Here is a 15,265-nt window from a genome sequence, read left to right on the forward strand (position 1 = left end):
GGCCTGGCCCCTGAGTTTAATCCTAGTGGAAGGAGAAAAGGCAGCTCCCACAAGTGCTCCTTTGTCCTCTATACATGTGCAGTAACATTCATGCCCCTGCAGTCACACAATTAATGATTTTTTTAAAAAAAAAAATACTAAGATCAGTTTTGATGCTCTTCTTATCAGTTAGTATTTGAAACACAGTAGGCTTTTTCCTGGTTCCTCTGGGACTGTCACTTCTGGCCTGCACAGTGCTTCCCTGAGTGCTCTCAGGTGCTCCCACCTATATCCAGTCTCCATTTAAAAGGAGTGGCTTTTAAAATGCCATACAGATCACCTTGTACACTGGACTTTTCAACGGTGGTGTGTTTGTGTGTGTGTGGCAGTGCATGTACCTCCCAATGCTTTACAGGTAAAGGTGAAATCTGTAACATGACCTAAAGCCGTGTGATCCAAGTGTGCTGCTGTCTTATCTTCTTTGCCTCATCCATGCTCAGAGAAAGCTCAGGCTTTCTGAAGCCAGCCGTGTTCAGACTGCTTGGCTCTTGATGCAGACGCCCATGCAGTTGTCCTCCTCTTGTTCAGTTCACATCTGCTTATGCCTCGAGTTCAGCTCAAGGGCCACTTCTATGACAGCAGGTACTTGTCAGTTTCCCTCAGTGTCCAGCATGGTCCAGGCACATGGCTAAGGCTTAAAAGTCATTGTTGAACAAATGAGTAAGAGATGTAAGGACCTATTCAGCATTCGCGTTTGAGTGTGTTGTGTGGGACCCCGTGGACACCAGCGATGAATTTGTTCTCAGTGGCCCATGTATGTTTCCTAGGGAGGTGTGCACCGAGTTCCAGACTTGGGCTTTGCGTGATGGTAAAGAAACAGTTCATCTCAGTTTCCTAGTTTATAACTGAAGAAACAATAACCTGGGGACCAGAATGACTTAGGCAGGTAGGTGGCAGTCAGGATAAACTTGTCATCAGAACCATAGTTCTTTGTGTTCACCTGCAGCTTCCAATGATACATCATCAGGAGTGTGTGTGTATTCCTGTACCCCTGCTGGCATAGGGTATCAAAAGATGACCAGAAGTCCTCAGCTGAAGCTGTCTTTGAAAAGCTGAGATAGTGTCTGGCTACATTGCCAGGCCAGCCAGCCACCCTGGCCTTCCCACCTCAGCACCCCTGGGCTAGGGTTATGCCTGGACTGGTTTTGTTTTGTGACACTGCTAGTTTTATCTGTGACTAGTCTTTTTTTGTTTGTTTTTGTTTTTGTATTTTGTTTTGCAAGACAGGGTTTCTCTGTAGCTTTGGAGCCTATCCTGGAACTAGCTCTTGTAGACCAGGCTGGTCTCAAACTCACAGAGATCCGCCTGCCTCTGCCTCCTGAGTGCTGGGATTAAAGATGTGCGCCACCACTGCCCGGCTCTGTGACTAGTCTTAAGAGGTTCATTATAAACATGCCTTCTTATTTTATCTTATTATTCTGATTGGAGAACTCAGTAATTTCATTTCTTGAAACAATAAAATTTCCAAAGAATTATTAAAATTTTATTGCAAGAAAAACTCCATTAACTAAGTAGTGAAAAATAGATTTAACAAGCTGGGACAGTCTACATAGTCCCCACCCCCTTGTTGATAAAAAAAAAAAGTAGGTCGTCAGTATAGCCTGCAAAAGTTCTTCACTCAGCCTCAGCACTCGTGGGGTTAATTTGGCTCTTGACTGAGGTCTCTGGGAGATGCCCACAGCCTTGGATGGTTTCTGGGCTGCCACCTCATGTTCTCTGGGGCAGGGAGTGCCGAGAGGTCTTCAGATGGAGGCCTCTCCTGCAGTCCTTTAGAGCCCTGGACTGGGGGAAGCGGTTGTTATCATAAAGACAGTGGTGATAAGCAGAGGATTAGGAGAGGGAGGGATTCTGAACAAGCATCTTTGCATGCGAGCTCTGTAATAAGAATTGTACTTCTGGTATCGGAGAACTAGGGCTGTCTCCTAGTATCTGTCATTCTTCCATATTCCACCTTAGCCAATTTACTCTTTGATGGCGCTTCCCAGAGGCTTCCTGGATGTAAGTGTGAGCATGAATTCTTGGTCTGTAGAGTTGCATCATGCTCATATCACCCACAGTTCATTTCTTGTCAGATGTGATGTGGAGCAGACATCTGCACAGTGTCACCGTCTACTCTGAATTTTCAGTGAGTGCTCATGTTTCTTGTGAGGTTGTATCTAACTTGTCCCCTAAAATGAGGACAAGCTGTAAAACATGAAGGTTCTAAAAAGCGTCAAGATGTAGAGTAATGTCAGCACACTTGCCTTTAAGGACTGCAGTTCTGATGGAGTGTGTGTGTGTGTATGTTCGCGTCTGTTTCTAGTCCTTTATGATCATTCCGTGTTCTCACACAGTTGAACACAGATAGTGGCTATTACCTTCTTGGCTTCATTTCAGTGTAGTCCATCTATAATCACTTCTGTATTCTGGCTTTTCCATTTCTACTTATAAAGTGTAGGTACATTGTAGGTCTATATTTAAAGTCACACAGCCAGCAAGTGGAACTGACCTTGGGCACCAAGTATGCATGTGGTACATAGACAAACATGCAGACAGGATACTCATACACATAAAATAATGCATATTAAATTAGGTAAGTGTTGTTTGTTTGTTTGTTTTAAAAAAAAAACAGGTCTCACTGTGTGGCCCTAACTGTCTTGGAACTTGCTTTGTAGAACAGGTTAGACCGTAAATTCACAGAAAGCCACCTGTCTCTGCCTCCAGAATACCAGGATTAAAGGTGTGAGCTACTACACATGGCCTGTTTTTTCCTTTAAATGTGTCCTGTGAAGTTGTTAATGTTGACTGTAGTAAAAATGTTTGGTTTGTGGATTCTTAGAATGTCACTGATGGGCTTTAAGACAAATTGAAAAAGGTCAGCCACCTCCTCGTGCCATGTTTTAATCAGGAACCCTCTGTCTTGCTTTGTTCATTTGCTTTTGTGAATGTGTTCTACATAGGTGGACAGGTTACTACATTTCTTACTTCTTAAAAGCAAACTCAGGGTTTAATAGGTTTGCCTCAGCTGCTATCCTACCAATCTTTTTAGTTTAAAAAATAAATAATATGTTTGGCCTACATATATGTCTTTGCATCACTGTGTGCCGTGGCATTGGGTTTCCTAGACTGGAGTTCATAGACAGTTGTGAGCTATCATGTGGGTCCTGGGACTTGAACCTGGGCCCTCTGGGACAGCAATCAGTGCTGTTAACTGCTGAGCCATCTCTTAGCCGCCTGCTGTTCTTTTTAAAATAACACATTCATGCTGGGGAGTGGTGGTGCATGCCTATAATCCTAGTACTTGAGAGGCAGAGGCAGCTGGATCTCTTGAGTTCGAGGCCAGCCTGGTTTATAGAGCAAGTTCCAGGACAGCCAGGACTACACAGAAAAACCCTTTCTTGAAAAATAAAAAAGTAAAATAAAATATAAAATAACATATCTAGTCTCCATTGAAACATGCCTGGAAAGGGTGTGACCTATCCCTCATGGACTCTTTGGAGCCTTTCTGTGGTTGCTCCTGGCTGAGGGAATCCGAGCGATCTGCTGTGGACTCTGATGTACTGGAATGGTGTCTGCAGACTTGCTAGCAGGGCTTCGTTAATAGGGTCTTTCCTGTGTGTGTCTTGCAGGATGTGTTTCCTTTCATACGCCCATAGAAATACACCTGCACGAGTCTTTAGACAACTTCCCAATAAACAGGAAAATGTCGAGATGGCTGTCCTTTGTTTGTGGTAGAGGTAGACTGAGAAAATAGAGAAACATTTACTCGGGTGTTTTGAGTATACTTTATTTATGCCATTGTGGTATAACAGCTCTGTCTTACTTATATTTTCTCTCAAATACACTTATTGTACTCCCTGTGAAGTTATTGCAGGACCCTGTGATGCCTGCCATTCAGTCTTCGGGGCTTAATGCTGTCAGCAGCCTTGGGAGTGGCGATTGTAAGAGCCATTACAGCTTAGTCAGCCCTTAGCCATGAGGGGCCCTTGCTGGTCGTTCTTGGTTACATGCCTACCCAAAATACAAGGAAATTGAAGCGGTTTTTTGTTTATGTTTTTGTTTCTTTGGGTGTTAGAATAATGAATAGTACTTTTCAGGGTTTAGGTTTTCTTTATTTGGAGTCAAAAGTAGTAGTGTATACTGTCTGCTACCAACACCTTAGGAGGATGTGGTGGCACAGGCCTAGAATCGCAACACATGGTTAGTCAAAGCAGGAAGATTGCAAGTTTGAGTCTAGCCTAGGCTACATAGAGAGTTCCTATCTAAGAAACAAAACAAAAGCCTGGATTGCTGGATAATCAGTTATTTTCTGGCTTCACTGTTAACTTAGAAACCAGGGCAGAGAGACAGATGGTTGTTTCTGAGATTCAAGCCAGCCCTACTTAGAGAGGACATTGTGTGGAGGCCTAGGCTGCAAGCTTACTCTCTACTGGGCTATTCAGGTGTCCTACTTAGGGTTACTATTGCTTTATAGAAACACCATGATCAAAAGCAACTCAAGAAGATAGAGTTTATTTGGCTTAAACTTTCACATCACTGTTCATCATTGAAGGAAGTCAGGACAGGAACTCAAACAGGGCAGGAACATGGAGGCAGGAGCTGATGGAAGGAAGGGTGGTGCTTACTGGCTTACTCCCATGGCTTGCTCAGTCTACTTCCTTTTTTTTTTTTTTTTTAGAAAAAGGATTTTATTAAATGGAAGAAGAATCTGGTGGGTGGAATATGAAATATCTCAGTCTACTTTCTTATAGAACCGAGCACCACCACAATGGGCTGGGCCTTCCCCATCAATCATGAATTAAGAAAATGCCCTACAGCTGGATCTTATGGAGGCATTTTCTCAATTAGGGTTCTTTCCTCTTACATGTCTATAGTTGACATAAAGCTAGTTGGCACATTAGGTAACCCAGGCTGAGTTCAAACTTGCTATGTATATGTAGCCAAGGATAATGTAATCTTGCCTCTGCCTTCCAGGTGCTAGATTACAGGTGAGTGACATCACATCTGACTGTGGTGGGTTTTTGTTGTTCTTCCTTCTCCTCTTCCACACATCCCCTGTCACGTCTGTGCTATGTAGCCCAGATTGGTCTCAACACAAGCTTCTTCTCCTTCAGCCCGTTGAGTAGCTGATAATGGCATTCTGTTTTTTCACTCTTTGAAACCCGTTCAAGCATCCTGCCATCTTATTGGAATTATGGTAGGGTGGTATATTGCATCTTGTAAGGGGTTTAGATTTGTAGTGCATGTGCATGCACGCATATGCGTGTTGGTGGAGGCACACGTGGGGTGGAGGGGCATTGAGACCAGGGTCTCCTTATATAGCCTTGGGTGGCCTAGAAGTCACTAAGTAGACCAGGCTATCCTTAAACTCAGATCCACACCTGCCTGTGTCTCTAAGTGCTGGGAATAAAGACTTGCACCACCACATCTAGCTACCTTTTGTGGAAATTAAAAGACATTTTCATTGCCTCCTGCTAACTGGAATTTGTTGTGAAATCTGTTGACTATTTCCTTGATTTGGTCAATGACTTAAGTACGCCAATATTTTAAATTGTTTTGTTTTGTGTGTTCCTGCGCACATGCACGTGAGTGTACAGGTGCATGTGTGTTTTCAGGGAGTCCAGAGGTCAACCTTGGTGTCATTCCTTGTCCTTTTTTTTTTTTTCTGAGACAGTCTCCCTGGGACCTGGTGCTGTCCAGTTATTGATCCCTAGTGTGCACCACACACGGCTCTTGTACATCAGTTTTGGGGGACAAATTCAGGTCCTATTCCTTATATGTCAAGTGCTGTGTGAGCTGAGCTGTTCTTGCCACCATCTCCCTGAGCTGTTGTGCAGGCTGAGAAGGGCTCTGTTCTCTTTTGTTGCTTGTAGTGTTGCACTTAAGGTCTTTTGCCACCCAGGGCCAGGAAGGTATGCTTCTGGGAGCTGTATAGTTTCCGCTCTTTTGACACTTTTGATCATCATCATCTTTTTGTTTGTTTGTCTTTTTGTTTGTTTTTTTGAGACAGGGTTTCTCTGTGTAGCCATGGCTGTTCTGGAACTTACTCTGTAGGCCAGGCTGGCCTCGAACTCAGAGATTCACCTGCCTTTGTCCCCCAAGTGCTGTAAAGATGTGCGCCACTCCCCCTGGCCCTGTAATGAGTTTTGACATTAGGAAAGGAGTTTTCCTAATGTGTCCTTTTTAACAGTTATACGGTTATTTAACTGTTTTGGCTCCTCTGTGATTCCATGCGAGTTTTAGAGTCAGTTCATCCACTTCTATGAAGTGTTTACCTGAGCTTCTAGAAGACTTTACTGGAATCTATTCCTCGCTTCAGGAATCCTGCTGTTTTTTGGGTTTTCAAGACAGGGTTTCTCTGTGTCACCTTGGCTGTCCTAGTAGGCCAAGCTGACCTCAAACTCACAGAGCTCTGCCTGCCTCCCAAGTGCTGGGATTAAAGACATGTGCCGCCACCACCCAGCCGATCCTGCTGTCTTAATAGTGGTCAAGCATGGGATGCTTTTCCATTCTTTAATTTCTTTCTGCAGTGGTGTGTTGTTTGAGTGTGCAGGTCTTTCACTCCTCTTAGGCTTATTTGTACGTATAGTCCTTTTTTTCTTTTTTGGTTTTGTTTGTTTGTGTAACAGCCTTGGCTGTACTGGAACTAACTCTGTAGATCCGCCTGCCTCTGCCTCCCAAGTACTGGGATTAAAGTCATGCATCACCACTGCCCCCCTTTTAATGCTGTTGTGATTGGAATTGTTTCTTAACAATTTTTGCATTGCCTGTTGTGAATGTATAGAAACATAGCTGATTGTTGGGCATTGCTCCTGGTTCTTGCACCTGGCTGCATTTGTTCATTTTTCCTGTAGTGCAGTCCTGAGTAGAAGTGAACAGAGTGCAGTTTGTTTCATTTATGTTTCAGAGAGTAACCTTTCAACACTGGACATTGTGTTAGGTGTGGTCATTCCTTCTTCCCTTTATTGTGAGGAAGTCCCTTTTTATTCCTCCTCTGCTGAGTGCTCTATCAGGTTTGTCAAATGCTTTGTGTCTGTGGTGGTCATGTGAGTTTTCTCTTTCTTCTATTGGTGTGGTAGGTCCCACCAGTCACTTTTCGTATGTTGAATCAACTTTTGTTGCATTTACCAGAGGTAAATCCCACTTGGTCTTGATGTGTGTTTCCTTGTCATGTGTTGCAGGACATGCTTTGCTAGCATTTTGCTGAGGGTTTTGTCCCCATGCTCATGAGAAGTGTTGACTTGTAGTGTGTGTGAGACATCTTGTTTTGCATCAGAACTCAGGCCGCTTATAGTGCTCCTGCTCTGTAGTTTTGGGAGGCGCTTGTGAAGTGGCATCAACTCTGCTTTGTAGATTGCTGATGGAGCCACTGGACTGTGCTTCCAGCTTGCTTTCTCGAGCATGCGCTCTTCATTCTGTACATGAGAGTATTGGGTTCAGAGGGTAAAGTAACTTGCTGACAAGTGGCAGAACTGGAGTTTGAGTCCAGATTATTTTAGGCCAGTTACTAGGATGGTGACATTTGTTGAGTGATGGCTTTTGTGTGTTGATACTAGATACTGTAGCAGAGCCATCTCTTATGACTCATCGTGGAGTGCTCATGTAACCATCATGTCAACTTTATGTATGTGTCTGTCCCTACTTTCAGGCAGGACACTGACACAGGGTCTGTGGCTTATCCCAGTGAACTGTGGCCAGACTCTGTGCCATTCACACGCATGCTCACAGGTTCTGGAGCTTGCTCTTGGTACTGCTGTTCTCTGTTGTGTTTGAAGGGCTGGAGACTTTCTCTGCAGCCAAAGCAGCAGTGTCACAGGTGGACAGCTGGGCTCAGATTAGATTTGATCTTGAACATGAATGGGCTCAAACTCCCTGTCAAGCCCCAATTCTGCTTGGTTGAGTCAGCTCAGGCCAGGAAAGCTGGCTGTGCCTTCACACTGTGCTCTCGGCTAAAATTGTATTCTTCTATTGAACTATAAGAACCTGTGATGCCCTTTTGTATATGTGTTGCTTTTACTGGCTAATGAATAAAGCAGTTTTGGCCAAAATGGCTTAGCAGAGTAAAACCAGGCGGAAAATCTTAACAGAGATATAGAGAGAAAGTAGGCAGAGTCAGAAGGATGAAGGAGAAGGACCTGGAACCGTTCGGTAAGCCATAGCCTTGTGGCAATGCACACATTAATAGAAATGGGTCAATTTTAGGTGTAATAGCTAGCTAGAAATATGCCTGAGTTATTGGCCAAACAGTGTTGTAATTAATAGGATTTCTATGTGATATTTCGGGTCTGGGTGGCCGGGAAAGAAATCAACAGTCGGGGGCTGGAGAGATGGCTCAGTGGTTAAGAGCATTGCCTGCTCTTCCAAAGGTCCTGAGTTCAATTCCCAGCAACCACATGGTGGCTCACAACCATCTGTAATGAGGTCTGGTGCCCTCTTCTGGCCTGCAGACATAGACACAGACAGAATATTAAATAAATAAATATTAAAAAAAAAGAAATCAACAGTCTCCACCTACAAACATGTAATTAGAATGAAAGTTAGCTTGACTTCATGTAAGGTGAAGGGGACTGTTTGATTTATTAAGGCTGAGTGGCCCATGCTGGCCCTTTACCTTGGTGAACTGAGGATGACCTTGAGATCCTAGCCTTCCTGTGCAGGATCACAGGTTTGCAGTACTACACCCAGCTCTCCTTTCTGTTTATGCTAGGGATTTACAGTCCTTGTGAGAGTGTCCTAAGATGCTCAGCTGAGTGTAGGAGGTGCCCACGGCAATCATTCAGTGATTTAGGCTTTTCTAAGTTTGTTGTCAGGTCTGCTCTCTGGGGGGCTCCGTTCCTGTCTTAATCCTGTGTGTTCACACTCACTTATTCCTTTGCTGTCATAGGTCTAGGACTTGGGGAGGGAATGGTGGTGAGTTCTCTCTCTCTCTCTCTCTCTCCCTCCCCTCTCTCTCTCTGTCTTTCTCTTTCTGTCTCTCTGTCTGTCTCTCCCTCTCTCTCTGTCTATGCGTGTGTTACCTGTTTGTGGGTTTTTTTTTTTTTTGCCTACTTTTCTGTTGGTTTTTGTTTTGTGGCCTTTTAAAATTTGATTTTAGACAGAGTTTTTTTTTTTTCTCTGTGTAGCTCTGGCTATCTTGGTACTCACTCTGTAGACAAGGTTAACCTCAAACTCAGAGATCCACTTGACTCAGCCTCCCAAGTGCTGGGACTAAAGGTGTGAGTCACAGACTTTTTCTTTTGGTTTTAATTTTATGAATTTGTAAAATATTTTAATCCTTAAAAACATTGACTAATCTAGTATAGTCTTTTTCTTTTCTGTTTTAACTATTTTTAAAGATTTATTTTTATTTATGGTATATGAATATGAGTTCGAGTATCCACGGAGGCTGGAGGAGGGTGTTGGAGTCACTGGAGCAAGAGCTACAGGCAGCTGGACGTGTGTGGGAACTAAATGTGGAGCCTCTGAGAGAACAGTAGAGACACTAACTGCTGAGCCATCTCTCAACTCCTTAAACTGACCTTTCTGGGCAGTGCTGGTGGGGACTCCAGCCTTAGTGGCTTGTAATACTGTTGGCTGTGAGGGCGGTGGCTTCTGAGAGCAACCAGCATGGAGGTGTGTGCCTCTCGTTTTTGCCACAGTGGAAGCTATGTCTGACTCATGCCTGAGGAACTCACACGATTTCATTTGAAGGCTGTTGGCTGAGTATTAGTCCTTAGCATCTCTACCAAGCATTCAAAGTGTGTACATCCCAATAGTCAGCAGGGAAGGTCAGACAGCAGCTGGGCTCCAGAACACGGGGCTCAGCGATCTGCCACCGAACTTTTGCCTCTGCCTAGCCACACGCCCCAGCATTGCAAAGAGGAAAAGAGGACAGTCTACACAAGCCTTGTGAAGACAGGAGGTTTTGACATAAACAAACTCTTCTTCTGCATCTGAGCGTGGTTTCAGGGCTACACAAGAGGCTGTTAGAGGACAAGAAATAGAATTGCCCACCACATGTCCCACTTGGCACAAATGGACAGGTGCTGGCCTCTTCTGTTCACAGTGATCTGGTTTTCAACAGATTTGTCAGGGTTTGGCCACATGCCAGTTCCACTTAGCTTTATCCACGTTCCATTTGTCTGTTGAGCAGAATGCCATACAGAAGCAGACGGGAAAATTACATCAAGTGCCAGCTAGAAAACCTGAGTGGATGGGGACTTGGCCTGAAGCACAAAGCTTTCCGTGTTCAGGTCCATCTGGCAACCCAGTGGGATTTGTCTAAAATGACCCATGAGGAGCCAAGGACCCCAGCTAACTGTCACCCACATTCCCCATGCCTAGCTTACTCTGCCAGATGTTAAGTGATCCAACATGAGACTCTCTCCATGGTCTCCTTTCTCTTCCACTGTGGCCTGTTCCATTTCTTCTGTCCAGCTGCCACCATCATCATGTCATCAGGCTGTTTTTGACTGCCCTGACAGACCAGTACCTGGCTCCTAACTTTTCCATGCAGGGTGGGATTGCCAGAGTCACTGTCATGGTAAGGTAGCCCCCATCAACCACTTCCCACTTAATTGCTTCTCCTTTTCCTAAGACCTGGCTCTTGACTCAGGTCGGATTTCCCATTCTTCACTGGGATGCTTAGCAGCCAGCAGTTGGTTTGGGTTGCTCTGAAGGGCAAGCCTGTTCCAGGAGGATAGTAGCAGGCACTTGGAGACAGGGCAACTGCTTCTGTCTCTTGAGTCTGCATAGTTGGCAATGTGGAGTCGCTCTGGGGAGCCAGCACAACGCTCAGCCAGAGGAATGCTGATGTCAGGGAGAGGCAGATGTGTAAAAACTGGAAAATGACCCTGCAGGCTGAGGAGAAAGCCACCAGATCATAACTTGTTTGGGACTTTAGCTTCATATCTACAAGGTATATTCCCTTTGGTATTTTCCCATCTCCAAAATAGGAAGGGTGGAATGAGCTTTCCCACCCACCCCTGAAAGATGGATTTTCCTTCATGATCGTAAGTTAAAGCTATGGACTGGCTCTGGGTATTATAAGTCTTACCAACACGGTCTGCATCACTCTTTGTGCTCTCCATGTCCTGACACAGTCTGCAGTGCTCTCCATGTCCTGACACGGTCTGCAGTGCTCTCCGAGTCCTGACACGGTCTGCAGTGCTCTCCGAGTCCTGACACGGTCTGCAGTGCTCTCGGAGTCCTGACACGGTCTGCAGTGCTCTCCGAGTCCTGACATGGTCTGCAGTGCTCTCTTGCTCTCTGTGTCCTGACATGGTCTTCTGTGCTATATAGCTTTCTGTGTATGCTGCAGAGAGAACTGGGGTTTGCAGTCTGACTACTTTTTAGGACATTAGACTGAATGCCAAGGTGTTCTGTTTTGCCAGCTACTGTTGCCAATTGTGGCCCATGATACATACTCATGTATCCTCTCTTCTTTTTGCAGACACGATGCGACGAGTTGTGCGGCAGAGCAAGTTCCGGCATGTCTTTGGACAGGCAGTGAAAAACGACCAGTGCTACGATGACATCCGAGTCTCCCGAGTGACCTGGGACAGTTCCTTTTGTGCTGTCAACCCCAGATTTGTTGCCATCATCATAGAAGCGAGTGGGGGAGGAGCGTTCCTGGTGCTTCCTCTGCACAAGGTGAGTGATGCCCCATTCTGGAGCTGGAGGTACAAGCAGTTGGTTTCTAAGTCACCTTATGTGGGTGCTGGGAACTGAACCCAGGTCCTCTGCAAGGGCTAGCAAGTACTCTGACCCACTGAGCCAACTCTTCAGCCCCTGGCCTTTTGGATTTTGAGTTGTAAGTGGAATGTGAACTCAAGAAAATGTTCCGAGAAATGGGTTATAGCTCAATGGTAGATTGTTGTATCTCATTGCTTAGTGTACACATGACTCTGGTTCCATCCCTGTTGCCAGGGCAGGGGTGCTGGAGGGGTTCACACAGACACACAGGATTCAAGATTATCCCAGCTCTGGTAATAAGTCACAGCATAGGATCTAAGCTGTTTAACACGGTGTAGACTGAAAGGCCCTGACTGAGTGGCTCTGTCCATTGAGCTCTGTCCCAGATGTGCATGAGGTGAAGCTTTTGTGCACCTCTTCTCCTTAGCAGTAGGAGGAAAAGGGATTTGGTGAGTCCCGAACTCTGGATGGAGGCAAGGGTTTAGTGCCCTTACCGCCATGTGAAGATGCAGGCAGTGAGTACCGCTAGTTCCCTGCTGTGCATATCCACAGGGGACCTTGCCCACCTTCACATCTGCTTCTGAGCCATGTGGACTAGCGCACAGCTCACTATGGATCATGGGCTCTGAAAGCAGACACGGTGAAGTCAGCTTTTTTGTCAGTAGAGTACTGTTCCACATCAGGTGGAGGTTTCCCCTTGGGGAAACCTCTGGCTCTCCTGGAGTTCCTCTTGGGTGTTCATGACTAGCTTGTTTGTTTTCCATTTGTGTTTGACTTCTGTGGCTGGATTTATTACACAACTGAACCAGCTCTCCAAAGAATTAGGGAGATGGGTGCTCAGGGAACAAGGCAAACACTCATTTCCCGTGCAGCTTCTAATTGGCAAATGTGAACCTTGGAGATATTTCTACTTTGATACCTTTGTTTCTGTTGACTAATGCCATACCATGGTAACTTAACCTGATTTTGGAGTGGGTTTATACTGAATGTCTGTTGTGCTTTGCCCATACTTCTGTTTAGTGTGTTCCTTTATTTTTCAAGGGTTTGTTTTTAATTACATATAGATGTAGGCAGATTTTTCTGTCCTGCCTGCTAAGACTTCTTATTAATTATGAAAGCTCGACTGATAGCTTAGGCTTGTTCTTAACTAACTCTTAGAAAAAGCATGGGATAAAACCGGACTTGCTGAACATAGCGGACAATGAGGACTACTGAGAACTCAAGAACAATGGCAATGGGTTTTTGATCCTACTGCACGTACTGGCTTTGGGGGAGCCTAGGCAGTTTGGATGCTCACCTTACTAGACCTGGATGGAGGTGGGTGGTCCTGGACTTCCCACACGTCAGGGAACCCTGATTGCTCTTCGAGCTGATGAGGGAGGGGGACTTAATCGGGGGAGGGGGAGGGAAATGGGAGGCAGTGGCAGGGAGGAGGCAGAAATCTTTAATAAATAAATTAATTAATTTTAAAAAAGAACTTAAATTAACCTATATTTTTATTAATCTACATTGTACCGTATGGCTTTTACCTCTATCCCATTTTGTGTGTCCAACTCATTCTGTGTCTGACTTCTCCCCTTTCTTCTACCCAGTATTCTCTCTGTCCTGAAAATCCTTTGGCTATTTAACATTTTGCTAAACTAATCACAGTAACATCTTCATACAGTGTAAAGGAATATTCCACATCCACAAAAGGCTCAGTGGGTCCATCTTTGCTTTTGCACATGAGACTTTGAACCTCACAGCACTTCCAGGAGATCTGTTTGGTATGGTCCTTACCTATATTAAGTGTCTGTGTGTATGTAAGCATATGCATGCACCTGAGGGCACATGTGCACATGTAAGCCAGAGGCATTGGATCCCCTGGAGCTGAGGCTAGAGATAGTTGTGAGCCACCTGGTATGGGTAAGAGAGGAGAGCTCAGGTCCTCTGGAAGAGCAGCAAGTTCTCTTAACCTCTGAGCCGTGTGTTCTTTTTATTACTATGGCTCAGGGCGGCCATCTGGGAGGACAACCACAGCTTGTCAGCCAGGTCAGGGACTCATGGTCTGCTTGGAGTTAAAGCATTTTTCTTTTTATAAACTGTGGGACAAATTCAAGACATTCTTTTCTTCAAAGAACTGGAACAAGCCAATTAAGGAGCCCAAAATAAACTGTGAATGGCTAATCTTCCACTGAGCTCAGACAGTTCCTTCAGATTCCACATCCGCAAAAGGCGCAGTGAGTCCATCTTCGCTTTTGCAAACCATGGGAGACTTTGAAATTCACAGCATTTCCAGAAGATCTGTTTGGTTTGGTTCTTACCTACATTAAGTGTTGTTCTGTAACTATCCTCACGGGAATGAGAATAGAGGAGTCCTTTGAACATTGTTATGCTTTGTCTGGGAGATGGCTTAGTGGATAGTGTTAGCATGAGAACCTGAGTTTGGATCTTCAGCATCATGTGATAAACTAGGCCCAACAATGCATGTCTATAACACTGTCACTAGGGGAGCAGAGGCAGGAGAAGCCCAGGGGCTCACTGGCTGCCTGTCTATCGAGAATGGTGAGTTCTCACTGAGAGACATTGTCTCTAAAAATAAGGTAGAAAACAATAGAAGAGACCTCCGCTGTGCACACACAGGTGAATGCAACCATACATGTGTGCATACACAGATACACATATATTCTCCTTTGGAGGAGTCGTCTAGGTTCCTTCCATAGCTGGGTTAACAGTAATGTGAACTTAGTGACAGCATTGGAAGGTAGACCAGTGCTTGACGTTCTTGACTTCTCTCCTCAGCAAGCTCACAGGCACTCTGCTTTTCAGACATTAATGCGCACAGTTAACTCTTTGTGTCAGAGGGGCTTTGAGGAAAAAATGAGGTCTGGGAACTGAAAAGCTGTGAAATCGAATCCTGGCTGGGTCACCTTGTAGTGGGATATGGATCTGTCATTGTGTCCTATTTCTCTTTCTCTAACTTAAAGAATGTATGTGTGTGTTGTGTGTGTGTGTGTGTGTGTGTATGTGTGTGTATGTATGTTTATCTCCCCCTGGTAATTCTGTATGCTCTCAGTGTGTTTCCTCTCCTATGGCCATCAGCTCTGAGGCAGTTTCTGTGTAGGTTCAGTATTCAGAATCCAGAAAGCAAATGTTGGTGTTCCATTGTTCCCCCTTCTTTCAAAGAACAGTTGCCAGGTCCCTGCCCAGCTAGAAAGGGTGGTGGTCAGTCCTGGGGGCCCTCAAGAGGTGCCCCTGCACAGTCCTGTGCTGTGATAGCAAGGCCTGGCCATGAGGCTGGGTGTCAGCTGGCACTGGTGTTTCTGTTCTTCCTAAGATGTTGCCTAGCTGCTGGGCATCAATAGCTGTAGAAAATAGGACCATCCATGTCCTCTATGTTGGCAGGAAATACCTACCCTGTAATTTATATATAACCCTAGGCATTTGCGTATGGATTGTGGACTTTACATTGTTGCTGATATTTCATTGTTTTTGACCATCACATGTGATGCGTTGGTTTGCTGTTTGTAAACTCAGTGCCTGCACTGCCAGCATTTTTGCCCTTTAGAAAGATTTGAATCTACTTTTTGTTGTG

At 45.1% G+C, this 15,265-nt stretch overlaps 1 protein-coding gene across 2 annotated transcripts in view; it reads left to right on the top strand.

The window, feature by feature from the left end:
* Window positions 1-15,265, top strand: part of Coro1c (coronin 1C) — a 73,368-nt gene that overhangs the window by 13,816 nt on the left and 44,287 nt on the right. For both annotated transcript variants that reach the window (XM_041648328.1, XM_041648329.1), the window contains exon 2: window positions 11,450-11,649. In XM_041648328.1, coding sequence (XP_041504262.1) covers window positions 11,455-11,649 — 195 coding nt within the window. In that variant the 5' untranslated portion in view covers window positions 11,450-11,454. The remainder of the gene's footprint in view (window positions 1-11,449; window positions 11,650-15,265) is intronic.

This window comes from Microtus oregoni, unplaced genomic scaffold, assembly GCF_018167655.1.
Source record: "Microtus oregoni isolate MIOR12 unplaced genomic scaffold, Mior012 000003F_ref0000135, whole genome shotgun sequence".
In the NCBI taxonomy this organism is placed as follows: Eukaryota; Metazoa; Chordata; class Mammalia; order Rodentia; family Cricetidae; genus Microtus; species Microtus oregoni.